Source organism: Adelges cooleyi, unplaced genomic scaffold, assembly GCF_023614345.1.
Source record: "Adelges cooleyi isolate 19-005CV unplaced genomic scaffold, UGA_ACOO_1.1 ACOO_flye_CR_arks_rails_tigmint_CR_PRNA_30, whole genome shotgun sequence".
Taxonomy (NCBI): domain Eukaryota; kingdom Metazoa; phylum Arthropoda; class Insecta; order Hemiptera; family Adelgidae; genus Adelges; species Adelges cooleyi.
The window spans coordinates 2,137,124-2,157,774 of record NW_026095971.1 but is presented as its reverse complement, the minus strand read 5'-3'; the positions used below and the strand labels follow the sequence as shown (position 1 = coordinate 2,157,774).

The following is a 20,651-nucleotide window of genomic DNA, read 5'->3' as shown; positions in this document are numbered from 1 at the left end:
ATCGACTGGACGGTTTATACATTACAGCTAGTAACCAGAATTCAGGTCCTGTAACGGCTTTAGCGGTTATAACTAGGTTATGTGCTCCAGGAAACCAAGTTGGAAGTCAACAACTTTGTACGTCGAACGTTGGACGCATAAGCTTAAATGTATAAGGTAGAAGATTATAATTTATTTGGCACTTATCCATTGTTCCAGCCTCATTACTAGTGATCTTATGTTCATATATATTATATTATATTATATATATACATAAGTGCGAAAAGGAATGTAGTACACAAAGGATAATAGCTGAATTGGGTATTAAATGGAGTACAGGGTCTGTATTGTGTATAATATCATATACTCGTAATGTTGAAAAAAATGGGTCGACAAGCATGCACTTTTCACACAATGAGCGATTGTCACGAGTGACATTTTTTTAATGGCTATATTCGAGCATAATGAACACCTACAAATCGTATTTGTAGCGAAAAAAGAATAAGGGCGACTCTAGCTGTTGAACTCTATTAAAAGAATAAAAAGTTTAATAAAAGTATATGCATGTATACTCGGCTCAAAATAAGATCATGACCGGGCGGCGGACCGTTTAGTGTATTAATTTTACCTCTTTCTTTTCAAAATCGAGAAAAACACCCAAAAAATGTATGTATTTATTTTAATTAAAAATTACGGTGTTATATATAAGGTCAAAGGTCACCAAAACGATCTTGTCATAAATATCTGACTTTCAATTAATCAAAAGATTAAAGGTTTCAAACAAAAGTTATATAGGGAATAATTATCTACAGAGAGAGTTCCTATGACTTTCGTGTGTACGAGTTATTATTATTGAGTTATTTCCAGTTTATTTTGTGTTAAATACAATTTACTGTTCTAGCGGTATACGCCTTGTAGTGTTAACCTTTAAAATGACGAGTATATAAAAATATAAACATGAACCACAGATAAAAATAAAAAATGAATGAAAAAATTAGTACAATATGATTTTTACAATTATTATTATTCTTGTAACTAATTTCTTAAATTTAACTCATTCTAACTTATTTAAAATGATTCCAACTATAAATCATTATTTAGTATATTCATTACGAAAAAAATGTATTCTTTATTTTCTCTAAGATCTAAAAATGACCTATTTGGATATCATATTTTTCATAACGAGCAAATTCGTTTTCCAACAACTTGAGTCTTGACTTATATTAGCTTTGTTCCAACATAGTGTTATAAACTTTCTGCGCATGCGCAAAGTCAAAGACGTGTTCCAGCAGAGCAAATAGAAACATTTAACAAAATGTTTTTTGTTCCATCAGCGCTGCAACATGTTGTCAAGTTGTTGGAAACAATCATTTTTTGTTGGCAGTTTAACGTTCAGTCACAAGTTTCGCGTATGCGTACAACGCGATCAGTTATATCAATATTGTTATTATCTTGTATATTTTATTTTATCATGTTTTCTCAGTTGACACCACGGTTATAGATAATCTATCTATAACCGTGGTTGACCTCGTGATAATTGATAATTATTCAATAAACAAAATTTATGTTATTTTGGCGGTAAGTGCAAAACCAAAAACCTAGGTTAATATGGGTTACATCATGGTTAATGGTAACAACAACAATCGCCGAACACTGTTCAAGCGGATTGTAGCTGCAAACTTGTTATTTTAGGCGCATGCTCGTTCAGAATATGTTGCTATAGCCGACTAAGAAATAATGTTGAAGTCAGGTAAACGGCCGACTTTTCTTATCAAAGAGCCCATTGTTTACATTATGAGTAATGATAATGAAGAGTTTCATTATAAATTATCATAGTAAAATTAGTTTTAAGAAATTTTAATTCAGTACATTTGACTTACTATAATGATATAATAGGTAGGTTCTTAATGTACAAAGCTCATAAAAGTTTCGCTCGTGCATATTACCTATGTACCAAAGTTTTTACTTCTGAATAATTTTTTTTTTTTTTAACTAAAATATAAAAAAATTAAAAGAAAAACTTTTAATTTATTTAACGATTAAAAATACAATTTGAAATAAGTAACATAACAATAGAAACTTTGGTAATTAAAACATATGAATATTACAAATGATGTATTTAAGTATAATAAATTGATATATACTTAAGCGGCATATACTTAAGGTCTGCTGATTTATCAGAAGTCCAAAAGTGTAGAAAAATGATATGTATGTTTGTGTGTCCTTTGAACTCGAGAGTAAAAAACAAATGAAATGTCTAGAAGTCAATCTGTACATATTAAATAGAGAAAGTACCTATATTATTTGACTCTTAAATTATTTACGCATTTATAAAAACTCACTTGGGGCAAACAAAATTTTTTAATAATTCAAAAAAAGTAAAATATAGTACTAACAGGTTTTAAAAAAGTTATATGGCAAATTAGGTATAACAGAATGAATAGCACATTTTTTTTGTTACACAAAACATAAGTTGACCTAACTCAACCAGTGTAATATTCGAATTACAGTACAAAAAATATTGAAAATGCATCTTTAAATATTTTACATCAACAATCATACAATTAAAAATTTGCAGTTAAACATGTAAATTAGTTTAATAATTTTCTAAATGAGTTTGTAACATCAACAATGTGTTCTGCATTCAATTTTACATTCTTATCATTTTTCAGGACATGGAAATCAACAAACACTGTAAAAAGTTAAATATATTATGCGTATGTATTATATTTGACGTAAGTTGTATATTTTGATTATGTATAAGAATTTAATTACACATACCAATACTGGTCTCTTCCAATGGTCATAATATTTTGCTTGTATCGTATAATCGATTAACAGCCCAATGTCGCAAAACCCATCTCAAATTGGTGAATCCTCTGTAGAGGATTTCTATCATTGAACACCAACACAGACAAATCAAGTGTTCAACATTAGAAAGCAAACTATATGTTGATGGGCACATCAGCATCAAAATGATGAATAGCTACTGAAACAAAAATTATGATCAATTAATAATCTTAATAAAATTTGATTAAATACTAAGTAATTGGATGTTGTTGCAAATATATTGAGAAAATAGTTTACACTGTTGAAACCAAATTGATCGATATTAGTTACGAATGTTCCCAATGACATATCGCATCCAGAAAGAACCACGTGGAGGTTTCGATCATTCTCTCCACACCGTCCGACCGTTGTTTTGGTAAAGCCACAACTATCGGACCTGCCGACCGGTTTCCCGTAGGAACACCTATCGCAGGTGGGTTTTCAAGAAAACACCACCTCACCGAGTACTTACATAGAATGCAAATACTCGGACCGCCTTGTACAACAGACATAAATAGGGAAATTACTATTCTAGTACTTCTCTATAAATAATGTTCTTTGTAGTGTACTTATCGTCAGTTCCAGCTCTAAACCAAACACTAACCGAATCTGAGTTGCGAACCTTTGAAAAGGCAACATATAGCTGACCGTGTGCAGAAAACTGGAGACGCTTCACGGAAAAAAATACATAGTTGGTCCAACTAAAATTATGGTTAATATATAGTAACACAATAAATTTCTAGTTGGAATAACTAAATAAATAGTTGGCCCAACTCAAGTATAGTTGCTTCAACTAAAAATTTATTGCGTCCCTATATTAACCATAATTTAAGTTGGTCCAACTATGTATTTTTTCCCGTGTAGTAAAAGCCCAACTCGGTCATAAATGGTATGACAGAAATGACTACTTCCTCTTGTTGACCCTAACACAGTCTAGCCTTGAAGTTGTACCTGCGCAATTGGATAATAACCATTCTTGTGCCATTGCACAATTGTCTCTTTGAATCCAATTTGCGAAGTAATACGACAACGCCACCGAATTTTAACGTAAGTCTGTACGATGGCATTCCATCAGGTTCAAGTGTGTTTAAGACTATTGGCTACCGGGCAATTTTTAAGGAGTTTTGTATAGGCAATATTTAAGAAAAAGGGGGTTTTAATAAATTTCGGCCATGTCAATTAATTTATTTTGTACAAAGCTTCTTGGATTTATTTTTAATTTAAATAATTTTGCCTATTTTGCCTATTTTAGTTAATTTGTCCGTCAAAAACTACCCATTCAACTTCAATCGGACCGATCATTGTATTGAAGTGATAAGACTTCTGAAAACAGATTTGAATTTGTCATAAAGTCTATTTGAGATCGGTCAGAGTACTTTTTTGATAGCTTATTCCTACTATGTATAAAATACGTTTCAACATTATACAAAATTCCTAATTTTAAAATCAAATTTGGAAAGGGTTAAAATTAAAAATTGAAAAAAATACTCTGACTGATCTCAAGTAGACTTCATGCTGAATTCAAATCTGTTTTCAGAAGTCTTATCGCTTTAATACAATGATCGGACCAACTGCAGTTAAATGGGTAGTTTTGGACAGAAAAATTAGCCGGTACCCAATAGCCTTAAGAACTCGACAGAATAATTCGCCACCTCGTCGGGGGCGTCGGCTACCACCGTATCCACAGCATTGTACACTCTAACTTGTCCCACAATACGTTGCGTGACTATAGTTTGATTGATACGCCTGCAGTCGTCGTTTCTCGGACACAGTTTGATTTTCCGAGCGCATTCTTCGATGTTATCCAAAGAAATTTGCGGTGCATAGACGAAGTTTGTGATCAACTTACGCACATACCATCCGAGGAGGAATTTAAACACAGTCAGGTATTTTGCCCACGGAAGGGAAATCTTCGTTGCCTAACTGTACTAACCAGTCGGCAAACGCAGCGTCCCCCCCCCCCCAGCATGTATATTACGCGTCAGGCGAAACTGTTGCATCAACGGCCACAACAAATTTTGCTTGAATGTAGACTTCACATCACTCCTCGTGCCTCTGCCGACGACAGGTAATATTTGTCTGAAGTCACCGAAAATAAGAATGGTTTCCCGCCAAATGGCAACTGCGAGTCCATGATGTCTCGTGATGAAGTAAGCGATCAACCACCGTAAGTTGCATTCCAGGGGACATGGGGGCCTATTCCCAGACAATGAGTGCGGCTTCCCGTATTCTTTGAGCCCTCATCGACTGCATGGTAATGGTGGACGTAGAATCGTTTGTCAAAACACCCATGGGCAGTCCAAACGTTGAATGCACCTACATTAAGTGTTTAAATTATAATATATATATATTTAATTCAAGGTAAATAGCAAATAATGTTTTTTTGCAAAGTCAATATGACTAGGTTATCCCTTCTGGCATAATTAATCATCAATTAAATAATTTTATAAATAAAATTATATCTTATATTTATATATTTATTTTATAAATCATTTTAGCAGATAAATTGTAGTTGATAATTACATAAAAATAACTGATAAAAGTTAAATTGAGCATATAGTTATTATTATAAATGTTATTTTTAAATGAAATCTGAAATATTAATTAACGTACCGTCATTCCACCTTCTATTAGCGAGGCAGCAATACCAGTGAAAGCTACCGATAGTACGGTTTTGCCTTGTCCACGAAGAGTGGATATAAGACAACCAAAGAGTGGTTTTATCTGTGCCTCCAGGACCATCGAAGTAAAATAGTTTTGCGACAGGTCGATCAACGTTCACGGCATCCATGACACTTTCATATAAAATTCTTTGTTCATCATTGAGCTGTTTTAATTGTTCAGTCGCTCGTAGCGCTTCGGCAGCCTGATCAATTTGGTCGTCCTGTTGTCGCTGTTCTAACAATTCAAGTCTCGGTAAAGGCAACCCGTAATCTTCTAGCATTTGACCACGAACACGTAACAACTCGTTAATGGCATCAAGTGAAGCCGCCCTGCACGGTCGGGATCATTAAAGCGCTGTACAAAATACTGCATTAAATGAACCTGTAATTATTAATTAATTAATTTTAATAATATAATATGTAAACATATTAAAGTGGTTAATATATATAAACATAATATTAAGATTATTAAGTATATATGCGGTTGGGCTTAAAAAAAAACCCCCGCAAGCTTCATACAATGCAAGCAGGTTGGCCGGTTCACAATTAAGAAGAATAGTTGCGAATAGGTACCGCTGCTGACTCACTGTGTCTAAGCCCGAAGATTCATTCATGCAGGATCGCCAGGCGCGATTGCCTTCCAACAGCCATAACGCTCCGACCGTCCTCAAATCTTGAAAGGATTGAGGTCCTCATTGGTGTAACAAAACAGAGGCATGTAAAATTGTTCACGGTCCATACATGGATCCATGACAATACACATCGGGACAATGTTGAATTGGTAAGGTTCCAACGGTGGACAGACCACACACGAATCGTCTTCCACGTGTAATGTGTAGGTATCTCATGGTACAGATATCGCTGGGTGTTGTTGTCTGTCTGGTTGAGCGTAAAGAACTCTGTCAGTTTTGTACGATTAAGGTTTTAACGTCATAGTAGTTCGGCTGCTTGTCCGAGCGGAAAGACCACTCTATGGTGTCCTTCCATGTGTACAGGTAGCTTAACTACTGTTTGACTATGCCTTTGCATTTTGTATGATGCCAGTCTCCAATACGCCTCAGGTGGACTTACGTAACAGGTATTTAAAAACCTTAAACAAAATATAATTTTGTGATATAGTATTACTAACGTAAGCATATAAAGCATGTGGTAAACCTCGTTTCTGAAACTCAACAGTGTACACAAATGCATCGACATTACCAAATATTTTATTTACCGTGTTGTCACTCATGAGCCTTTAATTTGGCATGAAACACCCTTGACACTAAATCCGGTCTGTCTGTAGCTGCTCCCGAGCGAATAGCGAGATTATCCTTGACTTCTGGCCAATTAGGATTACATATAAACGTTATGAACAAATCGGGCTTACCATACTTACGCACTACCGTCATGGCGTTGTGATAGCACTGTTTCATGCATATAGGACAGCCTGTGAAGGTAGACAGTAAAATTACTCTTTGACTAACGTCAGGATTGACTAATCCGTCCATTTTGTGTTGTTGGTTAATGTGATCCATTAAACCTGGATAGGCTTCTGCAAAAAATCAGACTGATTCGTGCAGATACAGTTCAGGTAATGGGCTTCCATTCGAATATACTGATCACACACATACTGCCGCAACAAAAACGTCCTGCATGAATCAAGCTAAACTCATTGTGTCATCAGTCGTTGTTTCCGTTGTATCAAACGGCTAAACGGTAACACGCAAAATCTCTGATGGTTATCCTCGTGCGGATGGTGTATATATAATATGTAATAATACTCATAGTAATTGTAGTCAGCTGATGAATAAAATAATGTAGTAGTTAAAATAGTTATCAAATGTTTGTTGTATTTCAATATACAACATATAAAATATATATAACACAAATTAGATTCAGTATTATTAATTTTAAAATGTATTGTTCTGACTTGGGCCATTTGGATTCAGTGCTTCCATTATATTATATAATATGTTTAAAATAATTTGTTATGAAAATACATATTTTTTAAACATAAATAAAGTATTACCTATTTTTTTATAATTTTACAGAAAAGCAAAAAATGAATAATGAGTATATATGATTTTGTACCGAATAATTACAGAGAAATAGCTCAGGTTTCAAACACCATACAATACCGGATTTCAATCGTAGGTAGACAGTAAGGTATTTTGAGCAGAAGATTTGGTAGAAACACAACAACTATCTGTAAGGGATACCAATAACTAATTTCTAAGTAAAATTTGATATATTAAAATCGAAAAGCATAGTGTTATTATCTCAAGACGGCAACACACCGGCCGCGGTCGAATGAAACGAAAACTCAATCAATAACAAAACGTTTTAACACAAACGGCGTCTAAACTAAATAAATAATTGCAATCACTCGACTGCGTAAATATCGGATATCGTACTTGAACCTATACCGATCGTCAGTTCCAGTCTTCGCTGAGGTGCTGTAATACGTTGATCGACATTTAAATAAAACCTAAAAAGCACAATAACAAACGAAATGAACAAAGGGTCGAAAAACGACCGCGCACAGACGAAACGTCGATCACAACTCGTTTTTTTTTATTACTTTTCATTTTAATATTAATAATAATACATGTTAGTGTCCGGAACTCGGCCTCTACGACGGGAAAGAGTCGAAAATGTAAAAAGCAATATTTTCTTAAACGAATAACACTACGGTAACGGAAAACTGTTATCACTTATCAGTATTTAGTATAAACACGAAGCACGCCGCGCCGTCTCTGCACGGGCGCTGCTACCGGGTTGCTACAGTTACCACGAATGTTGCATGCCACGACTCGTAGTTACTCCGACATTGCTTTATCAGTCATTTGCCACGAATATAATCTACTTCGAATATACAATTACTACGATTAGACGGTTAGCCCGAATTTAACATACCCGACATCGTAAAGTAATTAAAGAATCATACAACAGTTAACCCGATATTGTGATACCACGAAAGTATTTTACTTCGACTATACATGATAAGAATACTTGACCACCGGGCATAATGAATTTAATATGTTATATTACATTATATTAAATTCATTAATTACGTTTTATAGTATATTCTTTATTATCAATTGCACATTTTAATATACAATATTTTTTTTAATTATTGGGTAAAACCCTTTGGCAACAAAGGCCATTGTAAGGGTTTTATTAAAATAGTTGATATACATAATTGAATACAGTAGACTATACATTTAAAATAGAAAAGTTAGACAAATAAGATAAGAATTTTATAAACTATTTTTTTAATAAATAATTATGTAAATCTGATTGTAATATAATATAATTTAGAAGGTAGGTGATTGCTTCAAATTGAGGCCCAAGGGTTTCAGATAGATTTTCGAATATATTATTGTTAATTCGTTGTGACTGGTATTATAAACAATTATTTTTAGGTTTTAGAGTCACTTAAAATGGACAATAACTTACAATATTATAAAATAATTGTAACAATATAAAAGTTAGTTTTTAATTACGATTAATATGTGAAAACAAATTGGTATTATAAAAAAGTAATAATATTGAACCAGTGTTTCAATTTTAAATCAACTGTATGTGTAGAGTATAGATCTTTTTCAAACCGCTGTGTGTGGTGATAACGATACATTTCATATTTTTTGTTGAAAAATTTGTTGACGTATATATCTACTGTTTATTTTCAATTAAATAACTTACTGACTTATTTTATATATATGTAAATTATTTGTTTTAGGCCAATACTATAGTGAAATCATAACCGACGCGTGTCCGTTTAGAAGATTGATTGCTACTTCTATCTACTCTGTCTTTAATTAATACAATAAGTAGTTATTATTGTTACCATTGGTTACAGACTGTTATCCTATGCCGTCACCGATTAATTTGCCTGCGGCCAACATTTATTTTTACTAACTATTTAATGTTAATTTTTTATATTATATGTATGTATATATATTTTTTTTTTTGAGCTGCTGTTGATATAGCTTGAACTAAATTAGATACTTATTAATATTGACTATTTTGTTTTTTTTTGTGGTGTGATTTCAGACATAGGGCATAATTAAAACATAAAAATAAAATATTAATTTCAAATCATTTTATTGCATTTTAACATTTTGAAGCATGGTGGTATAAGTAATATACCACTTTTTCAAAAAATAGCCTACTCTCGCACAGTGGTATATATTTATTACCACCTTCATAATCATGTTCAGAGAAAATCGGAGAAAAAAATGCTGTGCTTCAAAGGGTTAAAATTTATATTAAAAATCAACATTTAATTTACTATTTTATTATTTATAGAAGTATAGTATAAGTATTCGCTCCACCCTAAAAAAGTATAGCAAATCTATAGATTTTGCTATATTTTTTTAAATTGATACTACATAATGAAAAATAAAATTATTTTAAAATTTTTGATTATTATCATTTAGTAGGATGAATTGTTGGTTAGCCATCTAAAAATATATCAACATATGGATTTATACCTTTCATGGTTTACTTAAAAAAGTATTAATGTATATATCAATTTATCTATTATGTATAAAATATGTCTGGATAAGTATCAAATAATTTAGGTATTTTATGCACTGAATATTATTATTATTATTATCATTTTGTACTCTGGCCGTTTTTATAATCACCGCCGGACACTCGAATAATCAAAAATATTTGCTACAAATTATTTCAGACATTTCATTCATGTTTTGTACTCTTGAGTTCCTAAGTAACCGTCACACAAACATATCATTCTTCCACACTTTTAAACTTCTAATAACCAACAAACGTCAGACCTTAAGTAACAAAGTACCTTTAGCATTAAAGATCCAGATCCAAAAACTAAAAGATTTGCATCGAGACATTTCATTTAACCTCTCTTTGGACATTTTTATAAGCTCTGCCAAATAGTCGATCAAAAATTAAAATAATGTATTTATCACTCTTCACTTCTTTCCCTTTTAAGTTTTAATATAAACTCTAGACATTTCATTCATGTGATTTACTCTTGAATTCTTAAACACTTATGAACTTCTGTTAAACCACCAGACCTTTAATATACATATTTAATGCATTATGCTGTTGGTTACATTCTAAACGTACAGTACGTCATTACCGAAAAATGGCATAGACGGTGATTTCTGAACAAATAAGAATTTTAATTCAACCAATATCTAGACATATAACGTATACGTTTGAAAAAGTTTTGTTGCACATAGGAACACCATATCAGACATATACAGACTGACCTCTAAACATTTCTTTCTATTTTTAACCATAGCTATTACCAAGCCCGTGAAGTAAACAACACCTCAAACAATTCAAATTAAAAAAAAAAAAAAATTGTCCTTTAAGCAAGTAGCACACTCGCTTTAGTAGTAGGACGTTTCTGATCTGACAGATAGCTAGACTTGCACTACAGTTAACCGGTACTTAGCTTGCAAAACACTTTTTCGAAACTAAGTATGAACTATGATTACTAGATAAAGGTACGATGAATTATAACGGTATACTTTAAAACGTAGTGAGCTGACTCGACGCCGTGGCCGGGCACCCCCCTCGGAACTGCTGTGTACAGACATATAACATACTACGTTTAAACAAATTTTGTTTCACAAAGGTAAACCTTAACAGACATTTAGCTGACTGTCCTCTAGACATTTTTATCTGTTTTCAACTCATAAAATTAAGCGAGATGACGCCGGCCTATATTGATGACGTGGTCTATAATATAACAACTTTTACCAAAGACAATTTCCATTGTACACTTTTTCCCAATGGCCAGCTTCTTATCAAGCCTCTTTAACTTTTTAAAATTTTAATTTAAACTTAATTTTAAACCTGTTACCTCCTCATAGACTGTAGCCTACAAACCTAGGATATTTTTAGTTGGCGAAGCGAGTGAATGCCAAAACACTCGGAGACCTGCCGTCCTTATCAGTTTTCAATACGAATTCCGCCCGCTGATAAGAAACTGGACATTGTTAGTTCATAAAAATTGGTAAAAGTGGTAGCAACCCAAGTAAGCAACACCGGACACTTGATATTTATTAACCGTCTAACTTCTAGACTATTCTTTTCAATTCAAAATTTAAAAAAATTACAGATACATAGCTAGACTTACTCTACACTTAATCAGTACTTAGCTTGCAAATATTTGTCCATAACTAGGTATGAATTCTGATTACTAGATACAGCCTATAGGTACCATGAATTATAACGTCATTCCTTTAAGACGTATTGCGATGGCTCGACACCGTGGCCGGCGCAACCGGGCACCCCCATAGGAACCGCTGTGCACTGACTTCCACATACCGTGGCCGGCGCAGCCGGGCACCCCCCTCGGAATCTGTGACCTCCCCGAAAATACTTTGCAGCGAGAGGACGTGAGCGTGCCCGGCGTAGCCGGGTACAGTACCAGGAATCTGTGACCTAACCGCCCGACTCGGGGGCCTGGGGGCGGAGCTCCCAGCTAGAGCGAAGCTCTAGTAAAATAGATAAAGTAGTAAAATAGCGACTTGGTTTTTAAAGCCCTTGTGTCGGTAAACTTATTTCGAGTAAGTACATAATATTTTAGCTTAAGTGTTTCGACATCAGGGCAATTGCCCCGAGTTCCCTAACATATTAAACAATAACATCCGTATTAACACAGTACATATTTATTAGGTGATCATTAATTAAGTGTATTAGTATCACTAAGGTTTTCACGAGAAAGGTAATAAACAGGACAATTTTTCTACATAAACTTAAATAACTATTAATTTACAAAACTTAGTCGACGGCCAACCACATGAATGACGGCCACGGCGAGGATGGCTGAGACGGCGGTCAACAAAATGAATGCGACCACAGGGATGACAGCTTGAATAGATAGAGAGAAAAAACAACGTGATGGGTTCAAACACGGCGGCCGTAGACAACTAATAATTGTAGTGGTCTCCAACATGATAGTACGGCCGTTTTTCCACACCTGAAAGTCTGTAGATATGAGTTCAGTAGAGTCAAACAAGTTAAATATACCTGGGTTCAATATTAACAGAGAGAAAAAAAAGGAGACTGACAAAGAAATATTATCAACGCGTTGCAGTATGTTGCTTTTTGTGGAAACTAATGAATGTGTTACCTCAGTGTATGGCCCTAAAGCCACACGGGGCTCGGCAGTTCACCGCCTCCGGACCGAACCGTCGATGGTATATGCAATATGGTACGGGCTCCCCTATGCCGTACTCCTGCACTCCTGCAAATCCACACGGCAGTATGCAGTTTACTGCATCCGCGCCGTGTCGCCTGTGGTACACACACGGTGGCTCCGGCTGTCCTGCCTCAGTTGGCCTGTAGCCGCACGGAGGACGACATCTGTGCGCCGCCGACCCGTATCTGTCGTGGTAGTAACACGCAGGTACTACCGGTGCAAGTTCTACCGGAGCGGGTTCTACCGGTGCAAGTTCTACCGGAGCGGGTTCTACAGGTTCAAGTTCTACCGATGCGGGTTCTACCGGTGCAGGGTTTACAGGTGCAAGTTGTACCGGTGCGGGTTCAGCCGATGTAAGTTCTACCGGTGCGGGTTCTACAGGTTCAAGTTCTACCGATGCGGGTTCTACCGGTGCAGGTTCTACAGGTGCGGGTTCAGCCGTTGCAAGTTCTACCGATGCGGGTTCTACCGGTGCGGATTCAGCCGGTGTAAGTTCAACCGGTGCAAGTTCTACCGGTGCCGCGTCCCACCATTTCTTTTTGGCCTTGAACACGAGAACAATTTTTATTTAAACTAATAACTATTGTGCTGACACTGACAAAACAGCGAGCCCTGGTCGAAGGTGTGTCATTGAACATGTCATCAAACAATATGTATGTTCATACGCATACCTTATAGAGCAGGTAACCGCCGCCAGTTACCGTTAGAACGGCGCCGCCGGCCCACAAAATCTTCTCCATAGAGCACATATTTCAGAATATTAGATATAATACTTGAAACGCAAAAACTGTATTTCCAACAAAAATGTCGTTTGCTCGTGAAAAGCTGAAAAACAACTGAAGTCTGAGACGGTTGTTATCGCAGCCGTTTCAGCATAGTAACACACATTTCAGCCAGCAACCAATGTACTCACGACTGGTAAGCACAGTAGTGGTAATTTATTCAATTCAATTGAATTCTAGTTATTAATAAAGTAAGTTACAACGTTAAAATAAAAATGTTGTTAACTTTATATTGGTAAATATCATCTGCTAGCGGTGCTTAATTAGACATACTTCCCAATGTTGGATTTTAATTTTTAATACATGTATGCATTTTTCGACAAATTTTCAAGGTTTTTAGGAAGGCGATTTTTAATTTTCTCTTTTGAAGATCTCCAAAATTATTTTTTTTGAAAATTCAATGATAGTTTATTTGAGTTTATTTTAGGCATAACATTTTAAATCAAAAATGGGCTTCCTAAGAAACCCAGACGATTTGTCAACAAATCCACACATACTTTAAAAATCCAACATTGAGAAGTATGTCTAATTAAGCACCGCTAAAACGCATGAAACTAGTTGTGCTCCGACCCCCTTAAGGGGTAGATTTACTAAATTCTCACAATGTATAGGGAAACACTTTATCAATGGGTTGGCCTTTTTTAATTTCTTTGATATTTATACTTAATATTTTTTTATAAAAAACATGCTGCGGTCCCCTTAATGTTATTTTAACTTTGAGTTACATCTTGCTGAACAATTTTAAACTTGTTTTTACTCAGATTATATTATTTATAGTTTTATATAAATTATTTGTTGGGTCATGTCAGTGTAAATGGAATTTAAGGTCCATATAATGTTTATCAATGTAAATGTCCTATAAAATAGCGAAATCATAACATTAAGATTTTTTGATAAGTCATGTCGATGTAACAGGAATTCGAGGTAAATGTAATTCGAAGCAATAATTAAAAATGGAACTTTGATGTAACTGTAAATCGTGGCATAAAAAATAAAAGCGAAAACATATTTTCGTTGTAAATGTATTCGTGTCAATTGTCGTCGTAGCAATTGTCATTCGTAACAAAAATGTCGGACTAACATAACATCGTAGCACGCAACATTCGTGGTAACTGTGTTATCCCCTGCTACCAGCAACCCGCACGGCTGGCCGCCGCCGCCACCGCTTGTACCACGCCGTATATATATTATAATCTCACATAAACATTTTATATTGGAAATTAGTGGATAATTCATTTTTTTTAAATACTCGAAACAAATATGGACTAATTATTTTTTTAAATAATTGAGAGGCTATTTAAGTAATTAAAAATATAATAATTATTAATAATCCAATAATAAACACATGTTGTTTTTTCACTTTAATCACATTACACTTGAAGTATAACTATCAAACATTAATTACGTTGTTGATCACCTCTAAATAAAAGGAAAAAAAAATTATCTAAGCGTAAAACCTCTTAAACATTTATATAAAAAATTGATACAATGCTAATAAAAGTAAATGATAATTTTGAATTCAAATCATTGGGAAATTTTCTGAATGTCTACCGAAAAAAATTAAAATTAAACGTATCTGTACAATAATACTGACTAACCAGTTTTGAGTGAATACTCTTTGCGTTGTCTAATTTGAATTATTTTCTGACCATATTAAATTTCCAGATTAGTAGCCTATATTATGCTCTGTCACCATCGTGCTGACTTTTAGTTACTCATTAACTAACATACATTCATGATTATTTATACTTATTGAATACACAGCTGCATTTGTAAGGCGACGTCGCTGCACTGCTCTTGTATAATCTTCCGCATTGAAACGCCTCGAACAGAGGACTGAATTTCGAAAAACGTCGCGGAGAGCAATGCTGTTGGCTTCCACAAACTCTAACCGTAGCTGTCTGCGTCCTCCAGCAACATTTGCCGGAAACCCAAGTAAGAGAACACATAGATGAAACACGTGTTACATGATATAAAAATGTACTTACTTGTGTAAGGTACAACCGAGTACCATAACGCCAAAAAATTGAATGTAATTCCTCGAACAAATAAGGTTAAAATTAAATAGTGTCGAAGAAACGCTTAGAGAGCTGATCCAACTGTAGTCCGATGAAAAATAAATCGTTTGTGGGTTATACCTAACGTTTAAATGTTAAAACGATGTTTTGCCAGATAATAAAGTGACCGATATTGCCCGTCTCTCTCCCCCTAATAGTTAATACTGGCCTATGAGAGATAGGCGACACGGTGGATTTACACAGCGGTTATGACTTACGATACAGACTGACCGGATGTTAACAAATTGAAAATGTTTTAAAAACTTTATTTTGCAAAATATAAATACTAAAAGCGTGCAAGTACTTGTTATGGTCGAAAATCCGAAGTTAAAAATCGGTAGCGTTTTTATTGATGTTTCAATGTGTATTTTTTAAGACTTGCACCAATCTAATAATGTTAAAATTGATTTGTAATAAGTACATACCTATAAGTGTTGACCGCCGCGTTGTCTACTTTCCTCTTACCTAAATAGAAAATATTTAAAATCTAATTAAACAGGAACATTTCAATTTAATCAAATTTCGATTATTTAATTATATTGTTTTTAATGCATTTATAAGGTTCTTGAAACGGAAATACTGCAGTCGATGTCGTAGGTATGCAGTCTATGACATCAGTCGTAGACATTATAACTATAGTAAATAGTAATGCTATACACAATTATTATTGACGCTAAGCACTGTACTTTGAAATGCGTCGCTAACAATTAAGTTGTAGTTTTGCCATAAAATATACTGTAATCTGTAGTTTTACCATTTTACAAATGAAATACCGTTTAACCAATAAAATAATTTTAGTAGCTTCTTATGATGAAACTTCGGCTTTTCCTCGTGAAGAAATAGAAATTTATTTATTTTTCGGGCGTATAAATGTATTGAAAATGAGACTAGAGTAAGTCGTGTTCAAGTACACAAAACATATGCGTAATCAATTTGTTTATTAGAAAAAAATACAATTTTATTTCCACAAGCAAAATAAACCTAGCTGCAAAACCGGAATAATCCCAAAAAACTATAAACTCTAGATCTTTGTTATAAAAGGGTCAATCACATTTAAAAATTGTAGGTAAATGCCAAATACACATATAAAAGATTTGATTGTCTAATTACACTACAAATCATGGTCAGTTAAAAAATATGATTCTAAACTGTAACATACTAATATACAAAGACAATAACTAAATACATACCAAATGTGCTAGGAAAAGTTATAGCGTGTAAAAATTCATATTTCATGTCTGTGAATTTATTAGAATTTTTTTTTTTTGGGGAGGAAAGGCGCAGACGTTTTTTCATACAGATTCATTTATACCTAGGACTGGATAACTCTACATCTAGTTCAACACGTTATCAATTGCGTCCTATGAAGTATGAGTTGACTATTGACATAATGATGATTATAATTTGCCTAATTGTTTTGAATGTTTTAGTCAGTATTAATTTTTCTTCGGTGATATTGAACACAAATACAATTTACCGTAACTCGTAAGTATGGACATAGTCTCTTAATATGTATTTTACTTAAAAAACCTCGTAATAACTGAACGTTTTCAGATTTCCTTAAAAAATAACTATTATTATATGTTTTATAAAAAAAATAGTATCTGCTTTTATTTTCTTCGAGATCTTAAAAACAATATCAATGTAATAATATATCATACATCTGACATTGTGTTGGAGGGTCGATGGACGTTGAAATTATTTACGCTACACAAAAAAAGAAAACAAAAGTGCTGACTGACAACTACAAGTATACGGTATATCTACTATCCTTAAATGTTTGCCAAAGGACGTTGGTCGTCGGGTTATTGATATTGTGCACTCAGTAGTCAGTCGGGCTCAAACGTAAACAGTATGGTTATTTTTTCACAACCAATTTGTTATATTTGTAGTATTGTCAGTCGGTATTTGTTATATAGTAAGTTGTTTTATGCTTGATAAAAAAAAGCCTTTACCAACTATGCTGGAATCGATTGTGATTTTATTTTGAAGATTTGATACACACAAAACAACAAAATTTGTACTCTTGCGAAGCGACGTTACTATTTTTTTTGTTTTTAAAAAAATTGGAGATTTGCAATAACGTTTTTTTACTGTTCTTCCATGGTAGGGTCAAAAACGGTGCAAAGGTGGTGAGGTTCGTTTACGGACAATCATAATTGTATTTGGTTTTCCAAGATTACTTTGTTTAAACACCGTTTTGATGCCACTGATAAATCACGTTTTTTCTTTTCGCAGGTCAAACATTAACAAAAGTTTTCACAATAATAATTATATGATATTTATAACCTGCCCAATTACGGGCGGATACATTATAAATATTATAGGAAACATTTCAAAGTATTTTATTTGTCGTTTGTTAAAAACTTTTTCGTTCTCCCCTCCTACACATGACTCCAGAACAGACCAGAGCTCGGAATTCAAATTTATTTCTCAAATGACGTTTGAAAAATTATTCTGCTGAGCTTAAAATACAAACAAAAAGTACTAGAGAAGTTACCAAATGAAAACCGACAGCTGCTCATGCGTTTACAAAAATCATTGTAAATTTTTATAGCTCAGTTTCTAATAACTTTATCAAAAATCACTAAAGATTATAGAGAAACATTTTAATAAAGTCTTAATCTTTAATTTACGCAGTTTCTCATAAATGTGTATCTCGAGTGAAACTGCGTTGTTATGTTAACTGCACGACCACTTTAGCTTCATTCCTATCAAGTTTAATACAAACATTTGTTATACTTTTATTTCTTAATGGGTAATTGGTATAATTAATCAATAGATAATTCCTTAATATATACTTATTAGTTATACAATTAAAAATTGTGAGTTAAATAACAAAAGTGACTCTTTTAAAACACTTTAGCTTTTTAAAAGTTTTCAAAGAGGTCTACCCAGTGAGATTTTTTTAATATACGCATATGGTTTGCAATAAAAATAAAACAATTTATTTTTAATGAAAGTTAACATAAAAATTTTAACCGTTAGTGAATAAAACGTTTTACTTTAATTTTGATCTTATTAAAAATGTAATAATAGTTTTTGGTTGTTTAATATTTCATAACACAAAAAAAAAATTAACTAAAACGACTATTCAGGGAAGTTGGCCTAGACTGTATAGTGTGTCCTAACTATTATTTATTCGAGCTGGAAGTAGGTATACATAATAATAAAGTAATTATTATTTGACCTCGTGTATGAGTTTTGATTACTATGTCACAGGTACCGCGCATAATAATCGGTTCCTAGTACTATAGAGTATAGAGGGATCGCTGACCTGACAGGCAATCCTTAAATATAATAGTCCTGTCAAAATATAATCAAAATGTAATATTGTTCGAGTTTAACCTATAATTAATGGCAATCCGTCAGGATCTCATAAACGCCAAAGCGTTAATTGTTGCGGCCACCTGTTAACTCCCTAAAACATCTGTCAACAAAACTATGCTATTTCAAAACTATGATGACATTTTTTAAAAATACATATGTGATCATAATCAGTTTTAAAATTTAAAATGTTTTGTGTTGTATGGAAAAAATAGAGATGACGTTGAACTTTCATGAATGTATAATCGGTACAGGCTAGCTTTTACCCATGTAGTCGTAATATATCGTCGCTATATATCATTACAGTAGTGATTTATTCTCTATTTTGTTTGTAACCAAAATAAATATACAGCCCGAAAATGTTACACACGTGCCTGTATACATAAAAACGTCATAGCTAAAATTACAATACACATTTTAGAAAGACGCCGGATTTGGGGTTGGTCGCATGAGCACTGGTTCCTCTTTTTTTTCCTCTATTGGTATGACAAACAAAATTCAAATATTAAAACTATAGTCGTGCATTAGAAATTCCTAAACGTCGCGAAAAATAACACAACAGTGAGAAAAATGTTCTGCTTAGATGTCCAGCATACGCAGTCGAATTCGATAGTTTCGCTTTGTTAAATAGCTATTACTTATTACATATTTATCTCTAGTTTTCCAACCAGACAACTGACAAGCCATGTCTAGACGTCCCGGTATTAGTTTATGAAAGCTACAGCAAATATTATGTTATGGTTTGGGCGGTTGAGTACGTCACAAACAACGGAAATAATAAAGGACGAGCGGAAGGTATGCATAAATACAATAACTAATATGTTCGCAGACGACGACGGCCTCGCATAAACACATAAGAATACAGTTGTGCCAATGTTTGTACACTTTGTAGTGTTCTAGCGGGAAGACAAAACGTCCAAAACGAACTAACATTAAGTTTTAAGCTTCATCACATATTTATTGTCATATAAGCATTGTTTTTGTGAAACTATTGCATTTTCATATTGTTATTAAAAAATACACTCGATTACTTCAAACTACCGCTCCGATCAAATATTATGATTTAAATTAGCTAATAAAAATAATAAATGTCTGAGTATATTTATCTTCAGAACGTCATAAAACTGTTTTTTTCTTTCAGAGCAGCGTTATGGTTATGAAAGCTTAAGAAGAAGAATTTGGTGTGTACTTGTCTCAACCATTGCAAAATGTATAAATGTATTAGAGCGGAACGAATATTTTGAGAGATTTAATAGCATAATAATAGTTTATCAATGTTGAATAAATAATTTGGTACAAAGATCGCCATTAAATTGATAGTACTTTAAAGATATATGTGTTATGTTGTTATTTCCTATCATATATAAGTTGGAAACGATAAATTTATCATATATGTTCAAGCTTAAGTATTCAAACGCTCGATTTAAATTATTTATAAAACATTTTTTTAGCATTTCTCTAAGAAAATGAAATTCTATGGTTTTTTTAAAATATAATATTTGAGGCTATAACGGTTATAAGAAAATATAAAACTCAGTTTTTTGTTTTGTGGCTCGTATATGATTACTTCAAATTAAATTACATTACAGGTCACTTTCGGAGTATTTTTTTAATGAATGAATGAGTGATACATAGGAAACAGTATACACATTTTATTGAAATACTACATGACACAAAAATAAACGAAATAAATATATTGAATTAACTTTAAAAACAGGAAATATGAAAAATATTACTTATTATTACCAATTTACACTATGCAGTATTCTAAAAATAACGATGGATTGCAAATGTTTAGTTTGACCTAAAAAAAATATAGTATTTAAGCAGTAAT

General features: G+C 33.3%; 1 protein-coding gene and 1 pseudogene across 1 annotated transcript; both read right to left on the bottom strand.

The window, feature by feature from the left end:
- Positions 1-2,323: 2,323 nt before the first annotated feature.
- Positions 2,324-8,146, bottom strand: LOC126838903 (uncharacterized; annotated as a pseudogene).
- A 3,872-nt stretch (positions 8,147-12,018) lies between these two features.
- On the bottom strand, positions 12,019-14,075 carry LOC126838900 (skin secretory protein xP2-like). The gene is made up of 3 exons (XM_050573680.1): positions 13,323-14,075; positions 12,583-13,195; positions 12,019-12,437 (listed from the first exon to the last, which is right to left on the bottom strand). The coding sequence occupies exons 1-2, from the start codon at positions 13,398-13,400 to the stop codon at positions 12,584-12,586; spliced, it is 690 nt and encodes a 229-aa protein (XP_050429637.1). The 5' UTR covers positions 13,401-14,075; the 3' UTR covers positions 12,019-12,437; position 12,583.
- Positions 14,076-20,651: the final 6,576 nt, after the last annotated feature.